This window comes from Canis lupus, chromosome 27 (genome assembly GCF_048164855.1).
Source record: "Canis lupus baileyi chromosome 27, mCanLup2.hap1, whole genome shotgun sequence".
Taxonomy (NCBI): domain Eukaryota; kingdom Metazoa; phylum Chordata; class Mammalia; order Carnivora; family Canidae; genus Canis; species Canis lupus.
In genome coordinates, this window is record NC_132864.1 from 41,975,386 (window position 1) to 41,991,426 (window position 16,041).

The 16,041-nt window shown below is 43.7% G+C and overlaps 1 protein-coding gene across 8 annotated transcripts in view; it reads left to right on the top strand.

Moving 5' to 3' along the window:
• The window catches only part of PRKG1 (protein kinase cGMP-dependent 1), a 1,198,973-nt gene that overhangs the window by 1,052,954 nt on the left and 129,978 nt on the right, over positions 1-16,041 (top strand). For all 8 annotated transcript variants that reach the window (XM_072803730.1, XM_072803729.1, XM_072803732.1 and 5 more), the window contains one exon: positions 1,118-1,183. In XM_072803730.1, coding sequence (XP_072659831.1) covers positions 1,118-1,183 — 66 coding nt within the window. The remainder of the gene's footprint in view (positions 1-1,117; positions 1,184-16,041) is intronic.

Sequence of the window (16,041 nt, forward strand, 5' to 3'; positions counted from 1 at the left end):
AATACATGTGAGAATGTAGTGTATTTTGACAAAATAAAAATTCAGTGGGTACATCTTTATTTTCAAAACTTTAAAAGCCTATTATTAGAGACCTGGGTTATGTGGATCATGGTTTTTAGAATGTATTATTAACAGTATACTATTCTGGTGTATATCTCTGTAATGTATTTCAAACCTCTATCTACCATTAATCCTAATAACTTAGAAATTTTACTTTTCTCGGAGAAGGAGTACGTTTCCAAGTATAGCTTAACGTTTCTGTACTGTGGTACTATGACAGCTTGAGTTGCTCAGGGTGAAATGTGAATGTTGATTTACAAAGTCTGTCGTTGACCTCGGGTTAGATGAGAGATACAAGAACGCATTTTTAAGATGAGAAATACAAGAACACATTTCTGAACTTTAAGAAGTTCAGAGGTACGCCTGCAGTAACAAATTGGGTGTTTCTAACGAGTATATACATATTTCAATCAGAGCGATTAAGACCTGTCAAATATTCTTGAAGAACCAAGAACTCTGGTGTAGATGAATAACTGTGTTATAAGTTGCCAGAAGGTTAGCCACATTAAAGCAGAGTCTCAAAAATAAATAAATAAATAAATAAATAAATAAATTAAATAAATATAATAAATAAATAAATAAATAATAAATAGAGAGTCTCTAAGGTGATAATTAAAACAGATCCATTGTTCCCAAGGTTGTAATAATAAATTCATACACCAATGGATTAGATAGTCAAATCTCAGAAATATATCTTTGAGTCCTTTAACAGTTCTAACCTACGTCATTATCATCCTCATCATTATCCAGTTAACTCCTTAATTCCCCGAAGAGCACAGCGCATGATGATCTAAAATTTTGTTTCACTTGTAATAATGACACTTTAAAATTGAAAAATTTAGCTCCTGGATTATGACTCTAGGATTGAAGGGCTCAATGGCAAGAGTAAGGAGGTTCCTCAGGACAAAGAAATTTGAAATATGAGCCAAGCCTCACCCTGGGGAGGGACACATCAGAGGCCTGCACGTAGTTCACTGTCCTGAAATTAACTGCAATGAACTCTCTTCTTGGATATTAAAAGTTACTCAACTTCAACATCTCTCTCATTTCTGTGCAGGGAGGATGTGAGGACAGCAAACGTAATTGCCGCAGAAGCTGTGACCTGCCTTGTCATCGACAGAGAGTGAGTACATTGGGTTGTTATGCGTCCTGCGTACTCTGATCAGCGACGTGCTTGAGTTCTTGGAATTAGGCAGTTATTGATACTTGTTGGATATTCTTTCATTTTAAAATGAGGCTGTATATTTGATTCTCATTCCCTATTACTCCTGGAGGTGGCTGGCTCTGCCTTGAGAGCCTTGAGAGCTTCCACAGGGTGCGTGACTGTGACAAGCCCCACTGCAGTTAGCTCATTTACACACGGGCCATAATGCAGTGTCCCAGAAATGTGAGGATTAATGAGAACACACGAGGAAGCATGGGCCCCAGTGGATTTTGTACCCAGGAGGGGAGACATATATCTATATATATTTATATCTTTTAAGATTTTATTCATTTATTCACAAGAGACACAGAGAGAGAGGCAGAGACACAGGCAGAGGGAGAAGTAGGCTCCCTGTGGGGACCTCAATGTGGGACTCCTCCTAGGTCCCCGGGATCACAACCTGAGCCAAAGGCAGATGCTCAACCACTGAGCCACCCCGGAGCCCTTGAACCTGGGAGGATCTTAACAATGCTAGCTATCTGGGTAAATTTGGAGAGTAATAATTATGATTATCACTGCTATAGAATATATAATCATTACTATTATTATTAAGACATGGATCATTCCTTCAGCATGTTAGATATCTCCATTCTCTCATCCCCAGACTCCTATAAGAGAAGCTTTTAAGGAAGGTGCTTTTTGGAGGAAACATCATTTTAGACAAGCGTATACTTAGGGTCATTGCGAGTGTTGGCAATGATGTTTCTCATTGTTCCTTGCCTCCTTTCTGGCTTTGCTAGTCTCATTGCCTGCGTGCTTTATGTGTTAAGCTACAAATAATCCGATTACTGAGTCTCCAGGGGCCTGGGCAAAATGTGTGTGTACTATCTGGTGTGCACACTGTTGTGTGTGTGGGTGAGTCCATCAGGAGAGCCAAGCACCTGACCCAAGGGGAAGAACCACAAAGCACCCCTTTCGTGCAGCCAGTAGAGCCTGACAATGGGGGCCAAATGCAAGCAGTCCAGCATGATAGAGTCACACGTTGAGCTCAGCAAGCTCGAGGTAGAGAAGGATCCACCTGGTCCATGGATCTCTATCCTGGACGCCCCTGGTCCACGGATCTCCTGGTCCACGGATCTCTACCTGGTCCACGGATCTCCATCCTGGACGCTCCTCGGCGCTGGGTCTGTAGGAACCAGAGCAGGGGCACAGCTGTAGAATGGCACGTCCATGAATGTCTCGACACAGATATTCTTTATCTGGTTCCCAGAAAAACCATGCCTATTTGTGGGAGCAATCACTAACCGGTTGTTTCCTTGGTTTGCCTAACTTCTTACTGAGGATCTTCCAGGTGCAAGGCGTTATGTGCGGTGCTGTGAGAAGAATCAGAGGGCACCACACATCCTGATTTGGGGGTTTCACACCTACTAGAGAAGACATGGCCTGTGTGCAAGGCAGGAAGTGGGAAGGGTCCAGAGCACCCACGTACAGGAGGCCAGCGCAGGGAGCCACTGCTACTAAGGAGGATCGGGGAAGTCTTTGTGAAGGACATGGCATGGTTAGGTGGACCTGGAGGGACAGGCAATAGAAATAGTGGGAACAGCATAAGCAGTACTCGTAAGGGTGGTTGGCAGAGGTGCTGTGACAAGTGAGCTCGCAGATACATTGGGGCTGCTTCCCCAGGAACGCTCAGTGTCGGGACTGTTTCATGCAGCCAGGGTGTCACTGTATCACTGGATTGGTAAGCTAACCTGAGATTGCTGTGTAAGATGAATTGGCGGAGGGCTCGGAGGCCAAATATCAGGTTAGTGTCTGTAAATCCAAGTGTGATCAGGAGACCAGTTATAGGAGAGCTGCACTGGAATGAAGAAGTAAAACCAGAGGGCTTACTCCTTGACTGAATGTAGAGGGCATGAAAGGAATTAGGGATGTACTCGAGATCGAGAAGATCCAGGAGTAGAGAGAAATCCATTTGGGAGGCACAGTGATATTCCGTTAAAAATATAATGAATGTGACATATAAGATGGACACTCAAGAACAGATGCCCTGCAGGAGATAAGTAACATGAGTTCTTGTTAGAGTTAAATTAAATTAAAATTAGCTTAAAAATTGCTTAGGGAGAGTTAACAGCTGTAGCCGCAAGTTTGGTGGAATAGCGTGAGAAAAAAAAAAAAAAAAAACCAGCAGAAGATAAAAGGACCAAGTTTAGAATTTGGGAAAATTCTTACATTTAAGAATGAAGCAGAAGGAGAAAAACCAGTGAATGACAATGAAGCGTTGGCTATTGGAGCAGAGCAGGAAACCTCACAAAGGAAGAGAAGATTCACAAGAGGAAGGGTCGGTGGCAGTGTTCAGTGTAGGTGGAAGCCAAGGGGTATACAGATAGAGGTGAAAGGTTTCAATCAAGAATGGCATCATCATATGGTTTCACTCTACATGGAATATGAGAAATAGTGAAAGGGATTATAAGGGAAAGGAAGGGAACTGAGTGAGAAAAGTTAGAGAGGGAGACAAACCACGAAAGACTCCTAACTCTGGGAAACAAAGGGTTGTGGAAGGGCAGGTGGGTAAGGGGATGATGGGGTGACTGGGTGATGGGCACTCGATGGGATGAGCACTGGGTGTCATACTATATGTTGGCAGATTGAATTTAAATTTTTTTAAAAAATTAAAAATTAAAATTGCAAAAAAAAAAAAAAGGAATGGTATCCAGACTGCAGGGAGTGAGTGGGTGCTGAGGAAGTGAGATCACCCAGACTAAGGGCTCTGTCTTTCAGCAACTTGGTGGAAGGAAGGAAAGGGGAGGGAAGGGGGGAGGAGAGGAGGGTGGGAGGAGAGCATGAAACATTGGTGGGCTCCTGGGGGGTGTCCTTGTGACAATCACACACAGGAAGACGGCCTGACTGTAGAACTCAGAAAGTGCATTTCTATGCTCTTAGAGGTGAAGTGGGTCTTCCCACCAAAAGTTGAATTCACAGCTTAAAAAACAAAACAACAACAACAAAACCCCACTGTAACTGAAGCCTCCTGTCAAGAGCTGCTGCTGGAACCTAATTTATGGCCAATTAGGGGAGCACCACGGCTTCATCCCATGCAAACAGATGGCAGACATTAGAACTGTCAACAAAAGGAGCTTCTTTCACAAATTTACAAGCGAGGTACCATGTTACATAAGCCAGTAATTATGCTTTATCATTCCGGAGGGAGAGCAAAAGAACATTATTGTAACTAATCATGCACGTCAGAATTTCTTTTAGAAAATGCTCATTGACAAACTAGAGAATGATAAACAGATACATGGTTTTCCCAAAAAGTATTCTCTAATGATTAGATTCTTACAGCCTCATCGGGATCTTAGTAACTATCTGCAGTGATCCTAGAATTTGCAAAAACTGACTAAAAAAAGGTCTAACAGAACAGTCTATGTCCATTAATGCAACTTTTGAATATTAAAAAAAATAACTAGGTGTCTTTAGCGCCTCTCATCTTGGAATCCATGAAAATAAATAAATGTGAGAGTAGGTACGTTAGTGCTTTCCGTGATCAGTTATGCAATGCCTGCTTCTTCATTGGCATGAGTTGTTGATGAAGCTAGAGATTCAAGAAAGATCGTTTATTTTTCAACATGTTGAGATCATTGTTAAAAGGCAGTAAGTTAACTGCTAGTAAGTAGTCAAAGAGTTTTATATTTTTTTTCCTCAGGAAATTAGGATCTAAGTTAGAATCCTAATTTTCTGTGTAACCTTGCAGAGCTTGCCATACTGGTTACGAAAATTAAAATATTTTCTTAAAAAAAAATTTTTTTTTTCTTACTGGTTAGTAAATAGCAGTGGTCCGAGCTCCCTGAGTATCCCTAATGCTCCTCTACTGCCCGGCTCATCTGACCTCCCCACCCATGACTCTCCCAATCCCTCCTTGATGCAACAACTAAAAGGTGGCTTCTATAGATCCGAGTCCTAGTATCCATCCTGATCGGCCAATTCCTGTGTCATACTGTTAATTGGTTGACTGTCATCCCTGGTAATCTGAAGCTAAAATAACATCTCATCATCATTGGTTTCCCAACTTTTGTTTTACCCAATCCATTGTATAAATAAAATAGAAAGAAAGCAGGGACTTTTCTGGCTCCAGGTGTAAAATCCCTAGGGTACCCAAGGGTCTTCCCTCTGTCCCTCTAAATCATTCCAGATGATGCCCAAGGCCCTCCATGGGACTCCAGGAGTCACTAAAGTAATTTACACACCACATATGGCTAAGCTTTACATCATTGACCCTTGGGATGTTCAGTCATACTTTGGAATCATTTGTGGCTTCAGACAGTTGTCATTGAGACGTAATTGGGGATGGAAGCCTAGAACTAGCCTAGAGGAAGTGCAGTGTGCTGGGGCATAAAATGATGTGTTTCAAAGGGAATCTCAAGTATCAGATTATATGACATTGTAAAGGGCAGGCCTAGACCTCAAGGTATCCTTATATCCCTATAGATCAGGGAAGCTGGGGTGACTGTGGTTCAAGTTTTTAACCTCCTAGAGCTCTAGTTGCCTCATCTGTAACAGGCATATTCATGCCATGTGTTTAAAAGAGCAGTGGAGATGCTAGTCATGAGGGTGGTGCCTGGAAGGCAACTCGTAAGTCTGAGGATGGTCTCAAGACTCACTGAGAATAGTGAAGCAAACAGATTACCAAGAAAGATTGGAGACTGAGAAAAAGTCACTTCTACACTACAGACTATTTCTCAATACCCAAATGGGGGCTTATGTATTAAAATTGGGGTTAGAACTAGACTATAGGAAATTTTATGTTTATTCATTAGGAAAAGTAGCAGTGAATGCCTGCTTCCTGTCTCAGATACATGGACTCTTGGGATAAACAAGACACAAATTCAATTTAGGTCTGAAAATTGAGTCTATAAGGCCAGGTCACTTGGAGACAACTCTGTGCCTATATTAAAATTGTTTTGAAAAATAAAAATAAAAAAAAAAATAAAATTGTTTTGTGTTTCCTTACCAGTGCTGATAGCAAAACCCCCTGTGTTCGGGTCACCCTGGCCTCTACCTGTAGTGCTTTCTAATACTAGTTTTCAGCTCTTGAGCCAAACGTGCATCAGTCTCCAGAGATCCTGCTTCTGATCCTGGTGTTCACCCAAATTTCTCCCCACCCTTCTCGATTCTGGTGGGCTGGTCTCTTCCTCCATTTGCCTTTGCTATGGCTAATCAGATGTTCGACTCCAAGGTCAAGAAAAAATAAAAATACTAGATCCCCTTCATCTGCACTCTGGGCTAGTGGGCCAGACAGGCAAGAGCCTGGGAAACCTTCTATATTATGATCAGAATGCCAGAGGAGATGGAAACATATGGAGAAAAGTTCCTATATCCAGCTTCTCTCAGAGGGAGGTGCTCTAGATGTTTCTGAGAAGCAACTGGTGGGAGGGCTGAGGCTCACCAAGACACATGCTCAAGGAAGAGCAAAAGATCACTAAACTACCCAACAAAAATGGTGGCTTGTGTTACGAGCAGGAGTTTTATGTTCTGAGTGGAGTATGCTTTGTGAAGCCAGAGCTGCATGACTTAAGCCAGGGGTCGGAAAACTCTAAAAGGATCAGCTAGCAAATATTTATGCTTTACAGACCTTGTGTTCTCGGTTGCAACTCGCCAACTCTGCTGTAGTAATGAGAAGTGAGCCAAAGACAATGCATAAATGAATGAGCATGGTTGTGTCCCTATAGGCTTTGTTTATGTGTGCTGAAATTTGAAGTTCATAGTTTCAGGGGTTAAGAAGTATTACTCATCTTTTGAGATTTTTTTTTTTTATTTCCACCATTTATCAAAATCATGCTTAGCTCATGGCCACCCAAGAAAAACAGACAACTGACTGAATTTGGCTTCTGAGGCATAGTTTTGCTGACACCTGACTTAAACAGTGTCAGAGAATTGAGCGCTGCCCCCGTGGTCCTGTTCTGATCTCCCTCCCTGCTGTGCTCCACCTGTCTTTTAGATACAGCGAATATATAAAGACAGATTCGCAGTGCCCTCCTGTGCTGGGCCTCCACATGCCATCTATCTGCTTGCCTCTCCCTCTCTGATACCCATCCACCTAAGTCCTCTGTAGGCACAACCCTTGTGCATCATGGGCACACACACAGCTTTCTTTGTTTTCCATCCTTGTTCTTATTTATGCTTTTTTTTTTAAGAGTTTTATTCATTTATTCATGAGAGACACAGAGAGAGAGGCAGAGACACAGGCAGAAGGAGAAGCAGGCTCCAAACAGGGAGCCCGATGTGGGACTCGATCCCGGGATGCCAGGATCACGCCCTGAGCCAAAGGCAGATGCTCAACCACTGAGCCACCCAGGCGTCCCTATTTCTGCTCTTTTTAAGAAGATTTTATGTATTTAAGAGAGAGAGAGAAAGAGAGAGAGCACAAATGGGGTGAGAGGCAGAGGGAGAAGCAGACTCACCGCTGAGCTGGTTCCCCAATGTGGGGTTCAATCCCAGGACCCTGAGATTATGACCTGAGCCAAAGGCAGATGCTTAACCAACTAAGTCACCCAGGCACCCCTTCTTATTTCTACTCTTGCATTTGCTAGGAATTCACTTTAGCTTTGCATTAACTTGGGTAATAGCTAATTAGAAATTAAGGTGGTTCTCTGCAACAGTTATTTGCATTTTGATGACATACCCCAAAAGATAGAGAAATCATAAAAATTCAGAAGATTCTAGTATTCCAGGTGCCCTGAGGGAGGACAGTAGGGGAAGGATTTGGAGACAGCAGAATCCTTCATGCATCCTCTGACCCCATCAGCCAAGTCAGTCTCACGAAGCCCTATGTGCCCAGTGGCATTTGTCCCTCTTAGGTCACCTGTGTCCTTGTCTTTATATAACTCGCCATTCTGTGTCCACATGATAGGTCCATAGGGAGCGCACGCCACATTGCCTGTAGTCACATTGGTTAACTGATAGGGTGATAAACTTAAAATATTTCACAGCCTCAGCTTTTCCTACAGCCTAAATGGATTTTATTTTGGTTCATTTTCCAGGATGAAATCTAGGGGTGATGTGAGGATATTTGCAGGCTGATCACAGAAACCAAGTATACCTTACAAGCATTGTATCAGCTGCGATCATTTGGGTTTGTCTTTTTTTATGGTGCTGTTATTGATTGGTATGCTTTATAAAAAAAATATTAAGCAGGAAAGATAAAATCCAGAAGTTTAGAAGACAGAGAGACATTATATTTGTTCAGTTCAATGATGTGACTTGAATGATAGTGTGCCCTGAACAAGCATGATCTGACTACAAATAAGCATATTTCCACTAGAAAAGAAGAATATTTGGAGACCATTTGTGGTTTTGGTAATGGAGAGAAGTGGATGGGACTGCAGTTTGTCATGTGTGCCTATCCCAGGGCTTTAAAATGGGAGACCTTCCTCCGACTCCAAGTCTTCACAGAGATGATGCATAGCATCGCTGGAGAAGTCTTTGAGAAGGCCCAGGCTCTTGCTTCATCCACCCAGCTAGAAATTACTGCTTACCTGCTCCATGTCAGCCACCCAGACATCTAGTCGCCGGGGGTCTAAAAAAAAGACCTGTAAGCATATGACTTATTCTCATACCTGTCATATGGGTAACTTTCAGCTCTAATCTGTTAAGTCACAAGCTGTTGGAGGTTCTCAGGGTACACTTTTGTAACCACTGGACTCCGTTCAATTAAAAGAAGTCCAAAGCCATTAATATATGGGTATGCCACTAATCAAAATGCACTAAATTTTTTATTTGAAAACCATTGTTAAAAACATGTAGATGGTCAGTGGATTAGTTGCAAAGTCAGCAGAGATTTAAGAAGGAGAGGTAGGAAGGACCTTCTAGACTGGGGCCTGACCAACATTTCCCATTAGGGGTGAGATAGTAAATATTTTGAACTTTGTGGCCTATAGTCTGTCCCAAAAGCTTAACTCTGCCATTTGGCCCAAGGGCCGTAGTTTGGTGTAAGCGCTGTTACAAGTCAGCTTTATTTTTACAAGTGATGAAATTAGGTTCAGAAGTGTCAGGTGCACTCAAATCACACTGCTTAATAGGAAGAATGAATCAAGATACTTAGCATATTCACATGCTTGTCTTCTAATGCTAGATCTTAGAATTTTAGAGCTTAAAGAGACTTTGAAGAATCTCTCTTCCAAATTCTTTAGAAGTGAAAAAGGTAAGTCCTGGAAGGAATATGGACTGTCCAAGCTCTTTATTTTCTTTTTAGGATTTTATTTATTTATTTTGAGAGAGAGAGAGAGACAGGCAGACAGTAAGAACTCAAGCACAGGGAGAGGGAGGGACAAGCAGACGACTCTGCACTGAGCACGAAGCCCATCTGGGCTCGATCCCGCAAACCTGAGATCATGACCTGAGCGGAAATCAAGAGTGAGATGCTAAATTGACTGAGCCAACCCTGACAGTCAAGGTTCTGTAGAGCCAGAGATGGAATTACAATGCAGCTCTCATGGCATCCGTTTCAGTGCATTTGCACCTGACTCATGTTATGATTTAAATTACCAAGATAGAAAACTCATGCATGTATTAATTCAATAAGCACCCGGTGAGGATCCAGTCTGTGTTCAGCCTTAGGGTCACTGCTGTGATAAATGCATAAAAGGGAGATAGTTGGTTCAAGAAGCTCATAATCACGAAAATGAACAAACAGTATAATGGTATAAGAGTCCACCTGAGAAAGGAGAAATGCTTGGTTTGTGAAATGAGCTAAAATACTCTCATTGAACTAAATCTGAAGTGAATTCGACTACTTCTAAGAAAAAAAGATGAGTGAGTCAAATCTTTGGCTGCCAGCCTCGCCGCCTCAAAACACCATTGTGGATTGTGGCTAGATAGTTGAGTCACTGGATTAAGATGACAGTTTTATCATTTCAGTGAATTTATTTCATTAAGAGTATATGAACCTGTACTCAGCCACTCCTCTGGCCTTCCGTGGTAAGTCGGGCTGTCCTGTCATTTTTCACAGTAGCCTCCTCCCCTTGCTATGTCATCGGTTGACGACACCCGTCAGTCTGTTTTGACTCATGATCTAGAAGCTTGAGGAGGACAGAAGCCAGGTTTACATTGCTCATGCTGCCTCGTTGGTTCTCAGCGTCATGTCAGGACACGTACTAGGTCCTCCCCAAGTAGCTGTTGAAAAGCTGTATCAGTCAGGGTCCAACCAGGAGACAAGCAGCACACGGTAGTCTGAACAAGAAAAGTTTGTTTTGAAGAATTAGTAGCTGTACCAGGAGATTGAAGTAAGAAGCTAGCAAGAAAGGAGAAGAGCTCTGGAGAATTCAGGGATGGTAGATGGGACTAGTCACCAGCTCTAGGCCTGAAGGACAGCACTCGGGGAAGACCCCACCCCCACCGACCCTCCCTTGTCCCTCCTCCAGCCGCTACCCTGCTGGGACTGGGGACCCGACCTTGCTGTAGAACAGGGGTCCTGAAACTCGGCACTACTGACATTTTGGGTGAGAGAGTTTGTTTTTTTACGGAGCGCAGGCCTATGCATTGTAGGATGCTTATCAGCATCCTGACGATGATGACTTCTTCTTTTCTTCTTCTTCCTTCTTCCTCTCCCTCTCCCTCCTTCTCCTCTTCCTCCTCCTTTTCCTCCTCTTCTTCTTCATAAGAGACACACGGTGGGGGAGGGGGAGGCAGAAACATGGTAGAGGGAGAAGCAGGCTCCCTGTGGGGAGCCCAATGTGGGACTCAATCCCAGGACCCTGAGCCAAAGGCAGATGCTCATCCAAGAGCCATTCAGGTGTCCCAGCATCCTGACTTCTACCTACCAGATGGTAGTAACACTCCCCATCATCCATCACTGGGTTAAGCAACAGTGTCTCCAGACATTGCCTAATGTTCCCTGTGGGGCAGCATCACCCTGGTGGAAGGACATGGTGGTGGTTTGCTGGATGGTAACCAGGTGCTGGGACACTGGGTCCGTAGAACTTGTGCCCTGTAGGGTTCCAGGGAAAGCCATCCACAGGGTGGTATGACACTGCCTGTGGGGAGGTCCACTGAGGGAACCTGCTGGCTTCATGGTGTTGCTGATCAGCTGCTGGGCCCTGGAGAAGCTACAGGAACCCCCCAGGCTCACAGGGACAAGGAGACAGAACCCCTCACTCTGGCAGTGTCTCCCCAGTGCCCTCTCCTGACAAAGCTTCAAAGCCAGTTGATGGAGAAAAAAAATGATCCCAGATCTGTTTTTACAGAGCAGTGAAAAAGGGTGAGTTTGGAGCTGGCAGGCAGTAAATCAACAACCAGTACAGATTCCAAATCAAATCCTCCTCGCAGTTCTAGAGCTTTAAAGATAAACAGAAGGTCCCCGAAGGAACTCCTGGTCAATTCAGGGGCGTTAAAGATCAACATGAGAGACCCTTCCAGTTTAATAAAAAGGATGGAGGAGTGTGTCGTGCCTGGAGCATCCCAGAGGACGTACTGGACAAAGTCACATCTTTAAGTTGAATCAGGTCTCTAAGTTAGGGAGAGGTTGTACAGGTGAAGAAGAGACCGTAAAGTCAGCTCCCACCCAAGGAAGGGCATGTACACGAGCAAGGGATTTGGAAAGGCCACTGTCCAGCGATGAGTGGAATATGGCAGGAACAGAGGACTTTGGAGTTAAGAACTAAATGGTCAGTGAGACAGGTGGAGTGTGGGGAGATACGGTAAGAGAGAGGGGATCAGGACAGATTGTGAAGAAGTCTGATGTCTCAAATTGTCCCCTGGGCAGTGAGGAACCCCGGGGAGAACTCTTGGTGTCTGCATTTGGTTTTGAAGGATGGGAATGGAAGGTTGACTCCAAAGGGGCAGAAGTCAGGCTGATGGGAGAGTGATGGGAGACGGTTCACCCGAGTCCAAGAGCTGCCACGCCACCCCAGGGCAGAGTTGGGGCAAGATTTAAATGGGGGAGATGGAGAGGAGCTTTGATCGGGGTAGGGGTGGAGGCTGTCTCCAACAGGCGGGGAGCATGGGAGCTACCGCAGGCTCAGGGGCTGCCATTATGGGTGTGATAACTTCCACCTGCCCAAGTGGCGGTGTTCAGACGGAGAGGTCCACGGGAGGTTAGAAATGAGTTTGTTTCCTGAAAGTCAGATGATGAATGGAAATTGATGTTGGGGTTAATCAGTTAATCAGTTTTAAAATATTAATATAAATATTAGTATATTTTAAAATATTACGATCACAGCGGTGGCGTTCATTACAACGATTGTTTCGTCTACCTTGATGAATGAATAATTCGTTTTTTTTTAGAAATGCCTAAAACCATTCTGTGTTTCTGCGGCTTGCATCCCCCTCCCGCCTTGGATGTTTCAAAAACCTCTTTAGAGATTCAGCAGTGTCCCTGGAAGCAGTTGTGTGAGTGGATGAGGAAATCTGTGAACACTTTGTTTCCGCATCTGAAAAATCAGTCTTAATGTCTTCGATTAGAGAGGTAGTATTTGAAATTCTCTTTAAGGGCCTGCTGTGTGGCGGTGGGGCCATGTATTTGAGGAGGGGAGCATAACACTGCCGGTGTCCTGCAGATAAAACAGGTGGGAGAGGACACCAGGATCCAGAAGCTTCACAACCAGTTTAAAAATCGACAGGGTGATCATTAAGTTTGAACGCAGAATCCTGCATTAAATATTCACATATTTACAAATATTCACAAATATTCACATGGTGTGCTTTTTTTTTTTTTTTTTTTTTTGCATTTTTGGTTGAGTTAAGTGGTTTTGCTTACTTACGGAGGCTCACTTCCCTGGTGAGACAGTTATTACAGGCCCAGCTGGGTCATAAAGATAGAAGACTTTTGTGGGTTTTGTTTTGTTTTGTGTTCAGTATGTCTAGGAGTTGGTACTCATTCTGAAACTCTTAGCATAGACACAGGAATTGGATTATCGTTGGCTTCAAAAAAGTAAAATCTTACTCCCAGACTAAGCTTTACTTAAAGAAAGGCCTTTCAGAATATACCAGCTTGGAGGAGGTTTAACGCCCCTAGTTTGCACAGCCCTGCCGTGATCAGGGCAATATTAAACCAGAACCAATATTAAAACAGAAGCCAGGCTAGCAAAGGCAAAGCATGATTTGGTCATTGAGGAGGATGTTGATGAGGATCCTCCTCGAAAAACTGGAGGTGGCGTATTATCATCTAGGCAGGAAACCTGAAATCTCAGTGAGAACTCTTTATTTATTGATGCTGCATTATTTTCTCTCCTCCTGGTTTCATTTTGTTCCATTTTCAGATAGTGTCAGGTGATTGTAAGCAGAATAATTGCTCATTGAGAAAATTGGAAAGCACAGAAAAATACACATATAATCCCGCCCTTCAAAGGTAACTACTGTTAACATTTTAGTATCTTTCCTTAAATAGTGAGATCACACTGCCTAAGTCTGTTTTCTATCTTGTCCACATACAGGGCAACAGACATAAATATAAATAGAGATAGGTGTGTAGACAGACAAATTTACACCACCATTTCCTTACATATGTGCCAATTACAACACTCCTTGAGATTGATAGATTGATCACACATACATACATATACATATAATTTTTCTCAGAGCAAGCATACAAAGAATGCTTTTTGTTCTCTTTCATAAAGGTAGACTTGGCTCCAGACAGTCAAAGTATTACGTTGCAAAACATACAGCTTTTAAGCAGAGAATTAGTGTGTGAACCCGGTTGTGCTTTTTTTTTTTTTTCAAGATTTTATTTATTTATTCATGAGAGATGCAGAGAGAGAGGCAGAGACACAGGCAGAGGGAGAAGCAGGCCCCATGCAGGGAGCCCCATGTACCCTGGGGTCACGCCCTGAGCAGAAGGCAGACGCTCAACCACTGAGGCCCCCAGGCGTCCTCGGTTCTGCTTTCAAAGCCCATTACATCACACTCCCTTACCACATTGACCATTCACAATTTACTGGGTTAATAAAAGCATCTCCAGAGCATAATTTGAGTTTTCGTTCCCTCTGTAGTTTCGTAAATGTGTTTGACCACATGAGCTCATTTCAGTTTTTAATTTTTATGGAGAATTCTCCACATATACCTTTGTCCCTCTTTTGATGTATTTCCTTGAGAAGCTACTCAGTGTTAGAACTCAGGATGTGCATATTTGCACATTGTTGTGTAGAACCATTCCCCAGCTCACTCCCCAGTGGTGATGTGTGAGAACATCTGCTGCATCGCACCCTGACCAGCTTGACATTTTGGTGGAAACAGTCTTAAATGACATGATGGGGCAAATCAGCCCAGGGCATGAAATATGTCAGCATCCAAGAAGAGTCAGTTTGACATTTATTCCTCTCTTGTAATTGATACATGGAGCCTAGTTATTTTTTTTTTCAGTTTTGCAACTGCCTTTTTGTCCTACAGAAGAATAAAAACGTTTAAAAGTCTTCGGAAAATTGTGAGAATAGAAAAGGACTCAAATAACCTTTTTCTGAAAGGTCAGGAGTAAACAGTTAAGGCTAACAAGCTACCTGGAAAGGAGGAGTAGACAGGCAAAAGTGGAAATCGTCCAATTGACCAATTAAAATAGAAGCCAAAAATGATGACATGAGAAGGCCCCCATTCAGAGATGATGCAGGCTGTGGCCAGTGGTGGGGAAGGAAGGACAAGGGTCCAGAGAGGTTAATACACGAATTTCTGAGCATCTCGATATGATGCCTCTGTCTTACTATTTCATCTCAGCCCAACCTCCCAACATCCGATGGGCGGAAGAGGACATAAAAAAAAAGATCCAGAAAAGAAACTGAGGGTCATAGTGGCTCAGTGACTTTCTCAGAGCCACACAGCAGATCTATTACACTCTTTTTATGTTGCTGCTTTTATGGCAACAAACCAAGGGTCAACTACCAAGCAAGATTCCATTAAGGGATTCTTTTTGAAAGAGTGGAGTAGGAGGGGCACCTGGGTGGCTCAGTAGGTTAAGTGTCTGCCCTCAGCTCAGGTCATGATCCTGGGGTCCTGGGATTGAGACCTGCGTCAGGCTCCCTGCTCAATGGGCAGGCTGCCTCTCCCTCTCTACTGCTTGTGCCCTCTTGAGCGTGTTCTCTCTGTCTCATGTAAACAAAATCTTTAAAAAGAAAGAAGGAAGGGAGGAAAGAAATAGTGAGTGAGTGAGTGGAGTGGGAGAGATTGAGGCAGAGAAACTGAGTGTGGGGCTAATTCTGCCTCAGGCAGAGTGTCCATCGCAGTGGTGATGGAGATGACATGGAGGAACAAAGTCAGGAGAGATCACAAACATAGACTTGATGGGCTTGGGTAAAAGTGAAGATGTCTGGCCTGCATTTTGCTGGTTGAAAGATAATTGCATTAGGGGAGACAATTTAGATGGTGGTGAGTCTCGATGGAAGGTGGTTCATGTAGTGGTGGCTGAGTAGAGCCTGAGGTGCGGGTGAGAGAGGCAGGTTACATGGGACACAGGGATGCTGCATCTCAGCGTGGATCAGGAGCGTTCAAGGATAGAGCTGGAGGTTGGACTGCCATCAGCCTGGGATCCTGCCTGGAGTAGGGATGCCAGTTGAAGTCTTCAGAGTAAATGATATTTCCTGGGAGAGCTTAGGGAGTGTAATTAAAGTAATGTGTAAGAACTAGGGTCCATTGCCAATCACACTATCGAGTCCCAGATCGATGGCTTCTAGCTCCGTAGAGCCCTAAGCCTCCTCCCTTCTCTCTTGCTCCCAACCAGGAGACCTTGACGATGTGTGCAGACATCTGTTAATTGTCACAAGTGGGTTCTCTAAGGGGATCGAGTGGAAAGAGGTGAGGGATGCGGCTAAGTGTCCTACGGTGCACAGGACAGGCTCTAGAGCAGAGGATGATCTGAT